This window comes from Mizuhopecten yessoensis, unplaced genomic scaffold (genome assembly GCF_002113885.1).
Source record: "Mizuhopecten yessoensis strain PY_sf001 unplaced genomic scaffold, ASM211388v2 scaffold11055, whole genome shotgun sequence".
Taxonomy (NCBI): Eukaryota; Metazoa; Mollusca; class Bivalvia; order Pectinida; family Pectinidae; genus Mizuhopecten; species Mizuhopecten yessoensis.
The window spans coordinates 332,694-348,189 of record NW_018408856.1 but is presented as its reverse complement, the minus strand read 5'-3'; the positions used below and the strand labels follow the sequence as shown (position 1 = coordinate 348,189).

At 37.2% G+C, this 15,496-nt stretch overlaps 1 protein-coding gene across 1 annotated transcript in view; it reads left to right on the top strand.

The window, feature by feature from the left end:
* Positions 1 to 14,127: 14,127 nt before the first annotated feature.
* LOC110465107 (AP-1 complex-associated regulatory protein-like) overlaps positions 14,128 to 15,496 on the top strand; it is a 64,220-nt gene continuing 62,851 nt past the window's right edge. Inside the window, exon 1 of the mRNA XM_021520694.1 lies at positions 14,128 to 14,262. Coding sequence (XP_021376369.1) covers positions 14,219 to 14,262 — 44 coding nt within the window. The 5' untranslated portion in view covers positions 14,128 to 14,218. The remainder of the gene's footprint in view (positions 14,263 to 15,496) is intronic.

Here is a 15,496-nt window from a genome sequence, read left to right as displayed (position 1 = left end):
ACGGCTTAAAATTGTATAAAGCATGGCTAGTTTTGATAGCTTAATAATAACAATAGCTTAATATATTACACAACGATAGTTACAATAGCTTAGTGTATAACACAATGATAAATACAAAAGCTTAATCTATTACACAATTCTAATAAAAATGGCATGTAGAACATAAATATCTTATTGAGAAGCATGTACACATTTTACTTTCGAAAATCAAAATATGTGAATGTATGAAAAGTGTTATATTGTAAAAATAAAAATAAATGATGCAGATGACATTCTAACGGAGATAATACTGGGTTTTTTTGTGCGTTTTATTTATATCCTCTGTATAAAAAATATTTAGATGTCAACAGTCAATGAAAGTCATAATTTTTGTTTCATTATTTATTCACTAGATCCATGATTATATCATGGATGCATTGCTCCACACCATATAATTGATAGATGGATGATAGGGTACGAAGGTAAATATACCAAGCATGTGTTAATTTGATGTCTCTGATTGCTTGCATTGAGTGCATGTGGATGCTTTTTCCCCCCGAGGGCTTAAGCTCCACTGAAACATGCATCTGACATCTCTGATAGCTGTACTGTATGGATGTTTTTCATGAGAGCTTGACTGTATTGCACATATGTGTATATGATATGGATGTTTTTTATGAGGGCTAATTAGGCTCAAGTTAAACATTCATCTGATATCCTCGATGGCTCCAGTGTATTGCATGTATGGATTTTTTCTCTCTCTTGCAACGCCATAAGCTTGAATGAAACATTTGTATGACAACTCTGATTGCTCAAATGATTTGCAAATACAAATGTTTTTCACAAGGGTGTTTTTTCCAATGAATTGCATGTATGATTTTTTTTCACGGGGAGGAGCTTGATGAGTGAAATATTCATCTAATGTCTTTGGGCACACTTTTGGATATATTGCAATAGGGCTTTAGACCAAGTAGAACATTCCTACATGCAATAAACAGATGCAGTCTCGGACATCAGCTGAACACATGTGCGATAATGCTTCACTTACATGCGTACAATTGATCTTTATTTGCATTTATCATATTTCCTGAGAAACAGTATTGAGTAATCATCCCACATTTTTGTTCAACTTGCTTCCTGAAAAAACCTTGAACTGAATGATGTTAGTGTACAAACCGACATCATGGACAGAGGAATATAATTATGTTACTATTGTGTAAAATGATGCTCAACTGTTTCAACTTGTCAATTTGAGCATTGGATTTAACTCATTCACCCCTGAAGACACATTTGAACTCTTCCAAATCAAAGGTTGGAATAGTTCATGATGAATTTTTAGGGGTGAATGAGTTAACAAGCAATGGGTTTAAGAAAAACGGGAGTTCTGGCTACTGGGGTATATACAACATAATACACAGTTTATTTTTGTTTGGCCTGATGACTGGCTGTACTACTACAATAAGGTTCACTCGGTATGTAATAAACATACTGTAAAAATACGCATTTTAGTGGACACAAATTTTAGCGTATTATTAAATTTTAACAGCTAAGCACATTGATAAATCGGCGCACTCACAAGAAATGTGATAGAAAACTATGTAAAGAAACTAATTAACTTCATTTAGCACATTCATAAATGACTGCCATATTTAAGGCTCGGAAATTGCTAAGATCAGAATACCGCTAAAATATGTACATTTATTATAATACAGTTTAAGTATTGGGTTCAGGGATATAGCAAGTTTCTGGTGTCCCGAGACCAGGTCTATTTCCCGAGGTGAAGCCGAGGGAAAAAGGCATGGTCAAGGGACACCAGAAACTTACTATATCCCTCAACCCTATACTTTAACCGTTTTATTATACCGATACACACTGGAGAGATAGTTTTAATTAGAAAATATTTGTAAACCATAAGCTGCATAGCTTCACGTCCCAACTACCCTTTTGATGGCAATGGAGCCAAATGCTTCAGAGTACGGTAGCAAGCTCCGCCCACCTCGCACATCACTTCCGAGTTCGGTAACAAGCTCTGCCCACCTCTCGCCTGATTGGCTCGGCAGAAACACCCGAGGGTAGATGTGTTTTAGTTCAGAAGGTGTGTTTTAGTTCCCAGACTAACACACAGGACTAAAACACAGTCAGGCAAAAGTGGGGATATATTCGATTTAACCAATTACTTTTATATAGAGTAAATCAAGTAGAGGTATAATAACAATATATAAACAATCACAATACTGTCTAGAACACATGTGTCAACACCATGATAAATATCTTTAGTTTAATATTCATTAACATTTCATACATGTTACATATGTATTTTCATTTAAGATGTGTACATTTCAAGGAATATTTGGTCAATATTTTTAACAGTTAACATAGATAAAACTTAATTGTGTGTGTGTGTTCAATGAATATGTGTTAAATGGTTTCCATTACTGTTTTCCCTTTTGAAAAAAAAAAAAAAATCTTAAAAAAACCCACCTTTTTGGCTGATACCATTTTGTATGACGTACTTCATTTTATGTGAAGATAATGTGCCTTTTATAGCATTGAGATTTATAAATTTGTTGCTATACATCCTGACATTTCAGACAATTTCATTATGGTAGACATGAATGTTTGCTTGAGTATTTTTGCTTGTTCGACTCTTAGCCAAATAACACAGGAACATGTTGCATTTCTCAGACCTCGTTAGTCAGTTGTTTGGAACGTGCGTTTCTAGGGTATAGGTTATCTCATTCACCCCTGAAGACACATTTAAACTCTTCCAATACAAAGGTTGGAATAGTTCATTATGAAATTTCAGGGGTGAATGAGTTATACAACATTGTGTCTGCTCATTGTAAAAATTGCTCCCTGACCATATGTCTTACGATGCTTTTTATGGGTTTTTCCAAAAAATATTTCTTGAATATTCCTTTTTTTCCCTCTAGAGTGTTATGCCTTTGGAAATCAATTTTCCTTCATTGTTATCAGAAAAAAAAACATCCATAGCCACAAGAAGGACAGACTAGCAAGGTTAACTGACCCTCATCTAACTCATTCACCCCTGAAGACACATTTGAACTCTTCCAGTTCAAAGGCTGGAATAGTTCATTATGAAATTTCAGGGGTGAATGAGTTAACAAAGGGACTTGTTATTATGGCTAAGAGAAGATGTGTATTTTCTACCTGTGTCCGTTTTCATAGTAATGACACGCATAGCCGCATTTTGCCAAAAGGTCTTACCATTGCTGTTGTCTGATGAAGTGTTGTTGTCATATATACTGGCTGCATATAGCAACATGTTGATTTCAATCCATACTTGATGTGTATGTAGACCTGTACTGATATGTATCTACAAGAACGCATGCTGTCTTAGTGTTAATCCTTTCACCCCTATGTAACTTTAATAGACTCTACCATGCATTGATATGGATGAGTCCATTATCGTCTACGGTGGTGAAAGGGTTAAGAGGTAATTGTTGTGTGGTATAAAAAATTGTCATGTATCAAATGCTATGCTTACAATGTTCCACCAATTTAAGTAGACAATTTTTGTTTTGTACTGTGAGAAATTTTATGCATTTAATATTTTTAAGAGCAAATTTATAGAGACTAGTTCAGTTTATAGCATCTCATGTATTCATGTATAGGAAAAAAACGATGTTCAGTAGATGAAACTTTTAACGAGATTGTGACAATTTCAAAAATTGACAACAGATCATTTACCCATTAAGCCTGATGAATGGTAGTCTTCTATCATTGAGTTGTGTCCCTTTTATAATCATGTCTGCAAAATTATTAATAATAATATACAGAAACATGTATTTTCAAAGTTGGATATATTAATACTGTATAACGGGGATTTTTTTCCCCTAGTTTAGCTTTCGCCTTGTATGCTCTAATAATTGAGGGCAAATTTATCACAACAGTGAAAACGTGTACGCAACTTACTATATTTAGTTACGGGATACCATGTGAAATGCGAAAATAACTCGGCAGGAAAACGGATTCTACCTGTATAGGGTGAACATTTTACTTGGCATTAGTTTCTCGGTATACAGTCATGAGCAGGATATTAAATGTATATTAGTATGATAATGTATATCAGTATGATAATGTATGATACTAAATGTCACGGACAGATTTTAGTTAGCACTTATTATAAATAAGTCCATAGGCTAACAGAGTAGACTGCATAATTGTAAAAACATGGCACAAATCAAAAACATGCCATCTTGAGGGGCCCATGTTTAAGCTAGATTGAATGTGCTTTGATATGGTCATTTTACGTTTTCATTTTGGCTCAACTGGTGCATCCATGGCTCATGTAATTACAAAAGAATAGACGGTCATGCAATAGGATTTGACATAACATGGTCTAATGTTGTATGGCAATGCTTCCTTGACCGTCAGTTTGTATGGCAATGCTTCCTTGACCGTCAGTTTGTATGGCTTCCTTGACCGTCAGTTTTGGCCTATTTTTTCCCCTTTTTGGACCTCATGATACTTAGCTATCATATTCAAAAGACCGGTCACCTTAACTGTTTTCTATATATGCCCATTGAGCTACGTTTGACCGCTGTTGGTTTACCTGTATACTTGGTCCATTGAGCTACGTTTGACCAATGTTGGTAACCTGTATATTTGGTCCAGTGAGAAAACGTTTGAAAAATGTTGGTTTACTGTATACTTGGCCCATTGAGTTACATTTGACCGCTGTTGGTAACCTGCATCCTTGGTCCAGTGAGCTACCTTTGAAAAATGTTGGTAACATGTACACTTGGCCCAGTGAGCTACGATTGACCGCTGTTGGTATACCTGTATACATTTTTACTTTGTCCAGTGAGCCATATTTGACCGATGCTGGTTACCTGTATACTTGGTCCATTGAGCTTCGTTTGAACGCTGTTGGTACCTGTATACTTGGTCCATCGAGCTACCTTTGACCGCTGTTGGTACCTGTATACTTGGTCCATTGAGCTACGTTTGACCGCTGTTGGTACCTGTATACTTGGTCCATTGAGCTACGTTTGACCGCTGTTGGTACCTGTATACTTGGTTCATTAGGATACATTTAACCACTGTTGATGTACCTGTATTTCATTCAATGAACTGCTGTCGACCATTTTGGGTTAACCTGTAAAATTGGTCAAACAGTTTACGTCAGACATCTGGTTGTTTCACTTTAAGGGTTCAAGGTACCTTTGTTTAAATTTACTTTTTTTTTGGTCGGACGAGCTATTTTTTTTTGACACATTTGTAACGATATCAGTGTTTTTTTAGCTGGATGTACTTTGTTTGACCATTGCTTTCGTTTACCTGTATTTTTCGTTCACCTGTACACATAAGACAGGTATGCCAGTTGTGTTACGTTTCATCTGTGAACAAACACTTGTACGTACATGGTTTTTGATGCATCATTGATTGTGTCTGGTCACTCCGGTAATTGTGGACATGTCATTCGTTAATAACAAATATTATGAATAAATAATTACCATATAACAAGTTGATATGTAGTTCTTGTTTTCATTCATACACAATTGTTTCTCAATCCTAACATTATTTCTCAATCCTCTGGATTCCTTCCCTTAACGATCAGCAACATATTGTACATGTATGTGAAAGGTCAGCAGACACCTTTAGCGAAGACTTTCACTGGTACATTGGTTATCGGCATGTACTTATTATTAGCTAACTTGGCACGAAGTGCCAAGTGAGTTATGCCGTGGCGCGGCGTCAGTCGTCTGTCCGTCCGTTCGTCTGTCCGTCCTCATCCGTCAACTTTTCCTTTAAACAACTTCTTCTGAAGAACGGACAGGCCTAGAGTCATGATATTTGGCTGAAAGCTTCGTTGGTAGGAGCCCTACAAAGTTTGAGAACGAAAATGACCTTGACCTGTTTTCAAGGTCACAGGGGTCAAATATGTCAAAAACTTCAAACGACTTCTTCTAAAGAACTAAAAGGTATAGAATCTTCATATTTGGCTGATGGCTTCCTGGGATAGAGCCCAACAAAGTTTGAGAATGAAAATGACCTTGACCTACTTTCAAGGTCACAGGGGTCAAATGTGTCAAACACTTCAAACGACTTCTTCTGAAGAACTGAAAGGTATAGAATCTTTATATTTGGCTGGTGGCTTCCTGGGATAGAGACCAACAAAGTTTGAGAATGAAAATTAGTTTGACCTACTTTCAAGGTCACAGGGGTCAAATATGTCAAAAACTTCAAACGACTTCTTCTGAAGAATTAAAAGGTATAGAATCTTCATATTTGGCTGATGGCTTCCTTGGATGGAGCCCAACAAAGTTTGAGAATGAAAATTACCTTGACCTTCTTTCAAGGTCACAGGGGTCAAATGTGTCAAACACTTCAAACGACTTCTTCTGAAGAACTGAAAGGTATATAATCTTTATATTTGGCTGGTGGCTTCCTGGGATAGAGCCCAACAAAGTTTGAGAATGAAAACTAGTTTGACCTACTTTCAAGGTCACAGGGGTCATATATGTCAAAAGCTTCAAATGACTTCTTCTGAAGAACTGAAAGGTATAGAATCTTTATTTTTGATTGATGGCTTCCTTGGATAGAGCCCGACAAAGTTTGAGAATGAAAATGACCTTGACCTTCTTTCAAGGTCACAGGAGTCAAATGTGTCAGACACTTCAAACGACTTCTTCTGAAGAACTGAAAGGTATATAATCTCTATATTTGGCTTGTAGCTTCCTAGGAAAGAGCCGAACAAAGTTTGAGAATGAAAATGACCTTGACCTTCTTTTAAGGTCACATGAGGCAGATATGTCAAACACTTTAAACGACTTCTTCTGAAGAACTGGTAGTTATAAAATCTTAATATTTGGCAGGTGGCTTCCTGGGAAAGAGCCAAACAAAGTTTGCGAATGAAAATGACCTTGACCTACTTTCAAGGTCACAGCGTTCAAATATGTCAAACAGTTCAAACAGCTTCTTCTGAAGAATTAAAAGGCATAAAATTATAATATTTGGCTGGTGACTTCCCGGGATAGAGCTCACCAAAGTTTGCAAATGAAAATGACCTCAACCTACTTTAGAGGTCACAGAGGTCAACAACATTTTAATGGATTTGTTCTTGAGAACTAAAAGGAATGGATTCATAAGATTTGGCTGGTAGCTTTTTGGAATAGAGCTAACCAATTTGAGAAGGAAAATGACATTGACCTACTTACAAGATCACAGGGAAAAATATGTCAGCAACTTCTGAAGAAGAATCAAAAAGCATAGAATCTTATAATAATATTTTGCTGGTAGTTTCAACAGATGGAGCCAACAAAGTTTGCAAGGGAAATATTTTTAGTGCAATATAATATTTAATGAGAATATTTTGCTATGACTGCTTAAATATTCAGGTGAGCGATACAGGCCCTCTTGGGCCTCTTGTTTAAGACTCCTGTTACCGTTTCTGAATTGCACCTTCGTCATCTTGCACCTGGGTCTGCAGTTGAAGGGACCACTTACGTGCCATCATACTGAATTGTCTTTACCTCGACGCGGTAGTATTACACCTCATCGTGAAATTAATATGATCACCAGAAGGGAAAACACAATCAAAAGAAAAGGCTAAATTAGCACCTTGTGGCTTCATTAAAATGTTTTATTCCCAATTTACTCGACTAGTCAGTTCGACTCCCAACAAATTTGTCACTTGTATTGAGGTTTGAAGCCGAAGGTAGCGGAGTACAGTAGAAATGGCTTGAACCTAAAAATATAGGGCATGTCTCAGTTAAACATGGATAGCGGATTCATCCTGCACAACACGCCTACATATATATATATATTTATAAACTACATTTTGAATACGCTTTTTTTAGAAGAATTCTTTTTTCTTCAAAAAGTGATTTCCCCAGATTTGGGACTTGTGAAAACCAAGATTACCACATCAAAAAATGCAAAAAAACATGATTTTAAACCCAAAATTTGACCCACGCAAGTAGTTTTTTTTTTTTTTAAACCTGTCTTAAATTAAATATCACCCTTGGTAACAGAAATACTCACGTTTTAGCATAGGTCGTCAAACTGGATTTTTCACAATATTTACACATGTGCTGAGTACAAAAATAGACTACATGAAAAACTAGCTTTTGTTGTGTAGTCTCAAGCCAAATTCGATTTTTTTTTAATATGTGAAGCTCACATAGTCCAATTCATCATGAATATGCCAACTTTAGAGCTGATTTTTTTTTTTAACTTTAGATAGTCTACATGTTATATTTCAGGGGTTATTCATTGTAGAAAAATATCGCCCATGGTCACCGTACGCTACTGTACACAGCAACCTAAACTCATTCACCCCTGAAGACTCATTTGAACTCCTTCAATTCAAAGGTTGGAATAGTTTATTGTGTAAATTCAGGGGTGAATGAGTTAACTCCGGCCCTATGAATAAACTAAACACATCAAATGCCCACAAACAACCTGTCCGTCACCAAATATATAATAGCAACCTTAAGCCAGACAACATTCACCAACGATGAAAACATTAAATCTGAATTTTCATATGTATATTTAGAAGAATTAAGAGTTAAAGAAGACAGAATCCACTGAACGCATTATTAGATTTGGAACAGAAATTTATTTGGCTAAGCAATACTGTCAGTAGTAGCAAGATATCGCCCATCTGTTAGTACAGAAAGGAATATTTACAAAACTATCCTTTTGAAAAGACACGTCCTTCATCTTAGACTCATAATCTCGGTCCACCAGATAGCGACATAGACGGCAAGGAATCCATGCAATACATATAGGCCTATGCAAGACCACACACTTGTGTTTTAATTACTGCGCGGACGAATATATTCCTGAGTGCGCAGAGCGCACGAGCACGAGTGAATATATTCGTCCGCGCAATAAATGAGTGCTTCCTGATTCGTTAGAGAAACACAAGTGTGTGGTCTTGCTTTTCTCATATATACCTTCCGTATTTGGTAGAGATCGATATAAAGATTTTATTAACTTTGATATTTTTTGCAAATACCTGGAACTTTTCAGTTCGCCATGACAAGGGGATTCCCATAAAAGTAGTTCCGGCTAGTAGGTAAATACAACATTCTGTATTGCAATACAGAACGTTGCATTTCATGATCTGAAAATTGCTTGTATTACTATAACAAGATTCAACAGGTTACGATATGTGATAAAATACAGTCCATCTCGATGAAGCATCAATGTTGGTGTCTTGTGGCTGTAAAGACACTTTAATTTTCCAGGTGTAATATTGGAAACCAGGTCTTAACAACAGGGAACCATACTACCAAAACACTATACAAATCGACACTTCTCTTCTTCTTCTTCCAATAATCTGCATACCACCTCTGGTGTATTGACGCAGGTAGACTATAGACTGCTTGATGCAATAAAATTGTAACCTCGAACAAACTTTATGCTTTAAAACTACAGGGTAACACATTATTTACCTATTTCTCTGTCCGGGGCAAAAACAAATAATGTTCACCCAAGCCTGATCTTGCAGACAACGGTGAATTTTTGTAATCTCTGTAAATCGCATTTGAAGCTAACCAGTTATCAGAAAACCCCCAGATACATTTTGTTTGAGAAAGGGCACACATCGATCAACTGAGAACGTCTGTCTTGCATTCTCAAATAAAACGTCGATGAGGACGACGGTACCACTTCTGTGAAGTCGGTTCCGTCCAACCGGACGTCGACGCGGCATAAACAGAGAAATCAAACTGCAGATGCAAGAAGCGCATCTTCATTTGCAGGTGGAAGTCAAATTCTCCGAATGGGCACAAATTTTACCATCAGACGAAGAAAGTAACAAAAGTTGCCTGCAAGAAGGCTCAGATAAATGAATATTTTGGTAACGCTATATCCGCATATTCCATTGTCAACCCGAACTCTTTTTTAAAGGCTTTATTATCACTGAATATTTCCATTACTTCTCAAGTTGGACTCAATGCAACTACCAATTGCTACTTGTTTTATTTAAGGATTGAATCTTGCTTTGTTCGATTTCATGGTGGATGAATTGAGTTGGTCTTGAAACAAATTCAACTGCGAAGCACCATGAAATCGACCAAAGCAAGATTCAATCCTTAAATGGAAGGAATACTCGGGTATTATACCATTGAATTTTTCTTCATGACTAATACATCTCAGGAAAACATATTTAATAATCCGCTTCCTTCTACTTTTAGCACCAATGAACGTCACTGTATCAATGATATCAATGACGAAGGTGATACAGCACATCCAGACATACATCCAATCCATGTAGCATCTGAAAGTGTAAGGAAACTACCAGATTGCCTGAAGTTTCATAAAGCATCAGCACTTGTTAGGTATCAACAATGCTGTTCATGGAATTGTTCACAGAGATGACACCGCAACTCCGAATACTTTCCATGCGTCCCTGTCACAAAGCAGCCAGTATATACCATCAGAATGAAATGACGTATATTCTGTCCCCAGTTATGAGAAAGGGACAAATAACCGCTTGCAGAAACCTGCAGGCCAGAAAGTCTGGCAGCATGTTGGAATACCCAAACCATCGTGACATATGAACTTACGCATAACACGGATTCGGTAAGCAGCGAACCTGTGAGCTGCAACTCTCTTGGGGTTTTCCAAAGTTGTTGATAGCAGAGATCATCAAAAAGAGAGTTTACAATGTTTCTTTGTACGAATTGGCGCATAGAGCATCTAGGAGATATGAATGGAGAGGTGAAAGAAAACCTCGTTACAGACGCTCGCAGCAAGCGGTACTTCACGGATGTAAGTACTAGAATTGCACTTGTGCAATTCAGCTTATGCTCTTCAATGCAGCGTACTCCAACCTTTTCTTATACTTAATATCAACTATATACTTGATTACTTATAATATACAACATTTATATAGCGCCCTATATAATTTGTAAAATAACTCTAAAGCGCTTTACAACATATGGATAATAGTATTAGTAATAATTGTGAAACAAAAATCGCTTACAATTTCCACTATACATTAAGCAAGGGTGGTATTTACGTGACGTCTGTGCAAATAGTCTAAAATGCAGGCGTGAAGAGGCGAGTTTTGATGTCTCTCTTGAATTTGGCCAGGGTGTTTAACTTTTACATCATCAACGAGTCTATTATCTGTTGTTTGACCATGAATGGGTGTTGTATTATGGAAAGATCAGGGCCCCAGATGACCTTAAGCTCTCCGTGTCTGTTAGGGAGAGAGAGATTGGCTCAAGGAATTCCAATCGAAGAAAGGTAAGATTTTTCAACAAAAAAGCTCCCCTCCAGACTCTTCAGACGTAACGTCAGATGTTGACGCACAACAGTGTAACACACTTTTAACGTCATTTCGTTTCAGGTTTGACGTTTGTGGCACACGGCCGGCTTTGTAAAACACGTGCTTTCAGAGCTATCGGAATGAAAATAGACATATGTAATGCCTATTTATTTGACATTCATATGGTCACGGTTTTGTATATGACAAGTGTAACCAATTTTGACAATGATCGAGTTGAACGTGAAGATAATGTTTAAGAAGAATGTGATAAAATAACGCTACCCGTATAAGTACCATCTGCTTCCTTAATATCAACGATGATATGTAAGTTATAAAGCACATATTAATTAAGTACATAGAATAACATGCATATATTAAAATAATCCGTATTTTTTTTTATTTGATTGAAGTCCGAGAATGAAAGCGCGCTCAGATTATAAGTTACATTGTATAATGACGTGATGTCATTTGTCATTAAGTCATACATTGCCATTGAAATGCTAGAGAAGAAGCGTCAGAAAAATGTATCAGTACGGACCAACATACATAACAACATCACAGACTAAAACAATCACATCAGCCACGAGGCATAACATTCATACAACTGTTCAAGGAATACTAACGAGCTGTGTTACAAAATCTATCAGTCACACATCTTCGTAAATCAAAGGCATATGGATCTGAGAATGTTTTACAGCTATATTTGGTCCTAAACTAAGATATTTCAGAGTAATTTTACACGTCTTAGGGGTTCTATCATCTTTCGGTAACCCTCCACCCAATAGTGATATCATATGCATATATATCACCACCGGGGTGGCATTGAATTTTGATCTAAACCCCGAAAGCGTGTAAAATTACTGAGAACACCTTAATTTAGGTCCAAATATAGCTGGAGAACATTCTCAGGTCCCTGTGATCAAAAGATTCCGCTCCCGACACACATATATTCTATACAGTAACACCATTGGAATATGTCGTGACAAAGTTGAAAGTTCTGCTCGCGCAACTAGCGGGTGATACATACTTTATGTAGACTCAATTATTAGTTTGTCCTTTGAATTGATGTATTTCAAAAGAATCTCGCGGTAGCACAACGACAAATTGACTGGTTTTGAAGTCGGTTGTCGCTCCACTGTACTCTTCAACGGACAGGTATCAGCCTAACGATTGTTTTACAACTGAAACCAATAAAATAGTCAACCGCGTGCCTTCGACTTGGTAGCGTAGATTGTGTATAGATTCCGCTCCCCAGGGAAAAATTGATGTAAGAGTTACGCGGTAACCGTTTAGGATAAAAAAAGGGGGCGTCCGCATTCTCTTTTTGAAAACGGCCTTTGTAAAATATATTTCTACTTTACTTTAATATAGTTTCTATCGCCCCTTATTGAGAAAAAGAAATTACATTGTATTAAGGGTTGTCACGGCAAAACGTTTTCTATAAATGATTTAAACCCCGGTCTGGCCGTGCGTTTTTCCTCTCCTGTTACAGTGGTTCCTGTGGTCAACCATTGTTTCAAGCATATGGTGTATGCAAGGGGATACCCGGGTTATAAATAGTTGTGTCTTCTTGGGCGAAGAGTTAGAAAAAGGAGGGAGGAATGTAGCGGAACTGGACTGGATCGATCGTCGCGCTACAATGTAGCTTAATTGGTAGAGCGTCCGTCTAGAGTTCGGAAGGTCCCTGGTCCGAACCCTAGACTGGCTGTGCAGTATTTCTTTCCTGTTGCATATTTAAGCTAATTGTAACAAATTCATTCAAACATTGAACTGCTTTCAGTTGGCATTCATAGGCAATATGAATGCTGACTGGACAAAGGCAAATTCCATGAAGCGCGCTAGAATAACTTTATTTTTCATTTTCTTTTGTCAACAAACGTTACAGAATGGTCGATCAAGGGGAGGTAGCCTCAACTTATTTTCATTCCATGGAATTCCTACGCTGTTGGCAATTCATGAGCTGAACAACTCGATGCTATGAAATGCTAGATGTTTAAGCATTGAATTGCTTTTAGCTGGCGTTCATAGGCTAGCGCGCTTCATTGAATTATCCAGTTGGAATTTATAATGCCTATGAATGCCAACTAAAAGCAGTACAATACTTATACTCATAAAAAAACCCGATTGCATTTATTCTTATTCAGCATTTATATCATATGATGTATGCATCGTGTATGCTTGTTCAATGAATATAACAGCTATCGCCCAGGGAGGGTCAGTGGTATCCAACGTAACAATAGGTCTATGTCATTCATAGCCTATATGAATGCCAACTGAATTTGATAGGTTATATAGTGGCAATGCCTTACGATGGTAAATATTAAAATATAATGGGCACCCATTAAATGTCTGTTTATGATTTTTGGGAGATTTTTTTGTGCAAGTACCATACTACCCCATTTTTTATATCGTTTTTTATTTATTTTTTATTTTAGAGGATTTGCTTTGGCAACTCGGGCAACCCTATTGATGTGTTTCTTTAGTTAAAAGTTTCAGTTGCAACTTCTTTGCTAACGCATCTTAAATTTTGTCCCAACCCAAATGAAAATAAATTAAAAATTAATAAACTAGTAACAACAGGTTTACATATTAATGTTAAACATTTTTTTCCACATCAAATAGGCATCTAATTCTCACATTTAGCTAAGTTTGACAAGTCCTATCTTTTATCCAAGCATCCCATGGATTTTCAATATGGATCACATATTATCCGCATTTTTTTATTATTTCATTTTAAATTTGTATGTGCTTCAGGGACTGCCAACGCATCGAAACAACAATGATATAACTAAAAATGCTGTTTGAAAAAATGGAAAATTACCCCACCCGGTTTCCAGTCACTCACGTTGTGTTCTACCTTTCACGTGAATTTGCATGAATTATGTCCCTTTGGTGTTTCCGGTAAAGAGAAGGAAGTGTTGGTCTGCTGGAGACACACCTCAACATCATGAGATTATGACACGGTGAAGGAGATATCAACATAACGACATGGGAAACTGTTTTGGGAGATGCTTCGGCATTTCCAGCAAAAAGTATTTCAATCTTTGATTTTTCCAATTAACTTGTTTATTTGCCACGTCGCAGCGATAAACGTCATGTCGCGTCCTGTTAGTTTGTTGATGTTTGTAAAAGTACCATGTAACTATAGACTGTTTGCATGTTTTTGGCGATTTCACGTGCATGTCTGTACTTTTATGACAAACAACTCACGTTTTGCCAAATAAATGACACACATGTACACATACACAGGCCTGTATTGAGCATGCATGCACATGAAGTGATATAATGATCTGTGCACTTCACTGAAGCTTCAGTGTCAGTACTGGCTTATGATTATGAAGACACTCACAGTCCTGAGCATAATTATGTAAATGAACTGTTGAGCGTCCATTTGTGGATGCAGCTCCAACATATGTGAGATTAAAAATTCTTGGTGGTTCATAGGATATTATGAATGTCTTGCTTACCATGAAATTAACAAGTTGCATGCATATGTAGTTGTATATGTACAGTGCTTGATACACTACATGATGTAATTTATACGTACTAGAGAGCACACATACAGCTGCTGACCATGCTCAGTACAAGTATTGCTTACGTTTTGAATGAGTCCCCAGGCATAAACTGCAGAAATAAAAAAAAATAGATTGCAAGTAAGGCAGTGTTTCCCCATATAATCATTCCTCGGCTGCTACACTATCCTGTCCTCTTTGAAGTCTCATCCCAAGACTGACTTTGCCTGAGGAATCCATTGGGTCCTCACTGTGAACCAATGCACTCCCGGGCCACCGGTAAATGCTGTTTTAGGTATCCCAGGGTCATGAAGCCATCAACAAATGTACAGTGTGAGAGGGCACCGATCATAAAGAAACTTACCTTGCTTTATGTTGCTGGAAAACGTTCAACGTTGTGCAACCAGATTAGTGCCATGTCTCAAAGACCTAAGCTACCCCGAAAGACTGCTTAGTTTAGGGCTTCCAACGCTAGAATACAGACGTATCAGAGCGGATGTGATTGAATTATTCAAAATTATGGAGGAAATTGACATTGTAGATCAGGACAAAATGTTTATAAGAGCGCGCCTCGTTGGAATTCACGAGGAAATAGCAGAAAGCTGTCCAAGAGGAGAACAAATAAGGCCATATACAGTAACTTCTTTAGCAATAGAGTTGTGGAACAGTCTACCCGATAATGTGGTCAATTCTCCAACTGTGGACACATTCAAGAACAGACTGAATAAATTCTGGTCGGATCACGCAACAAAAT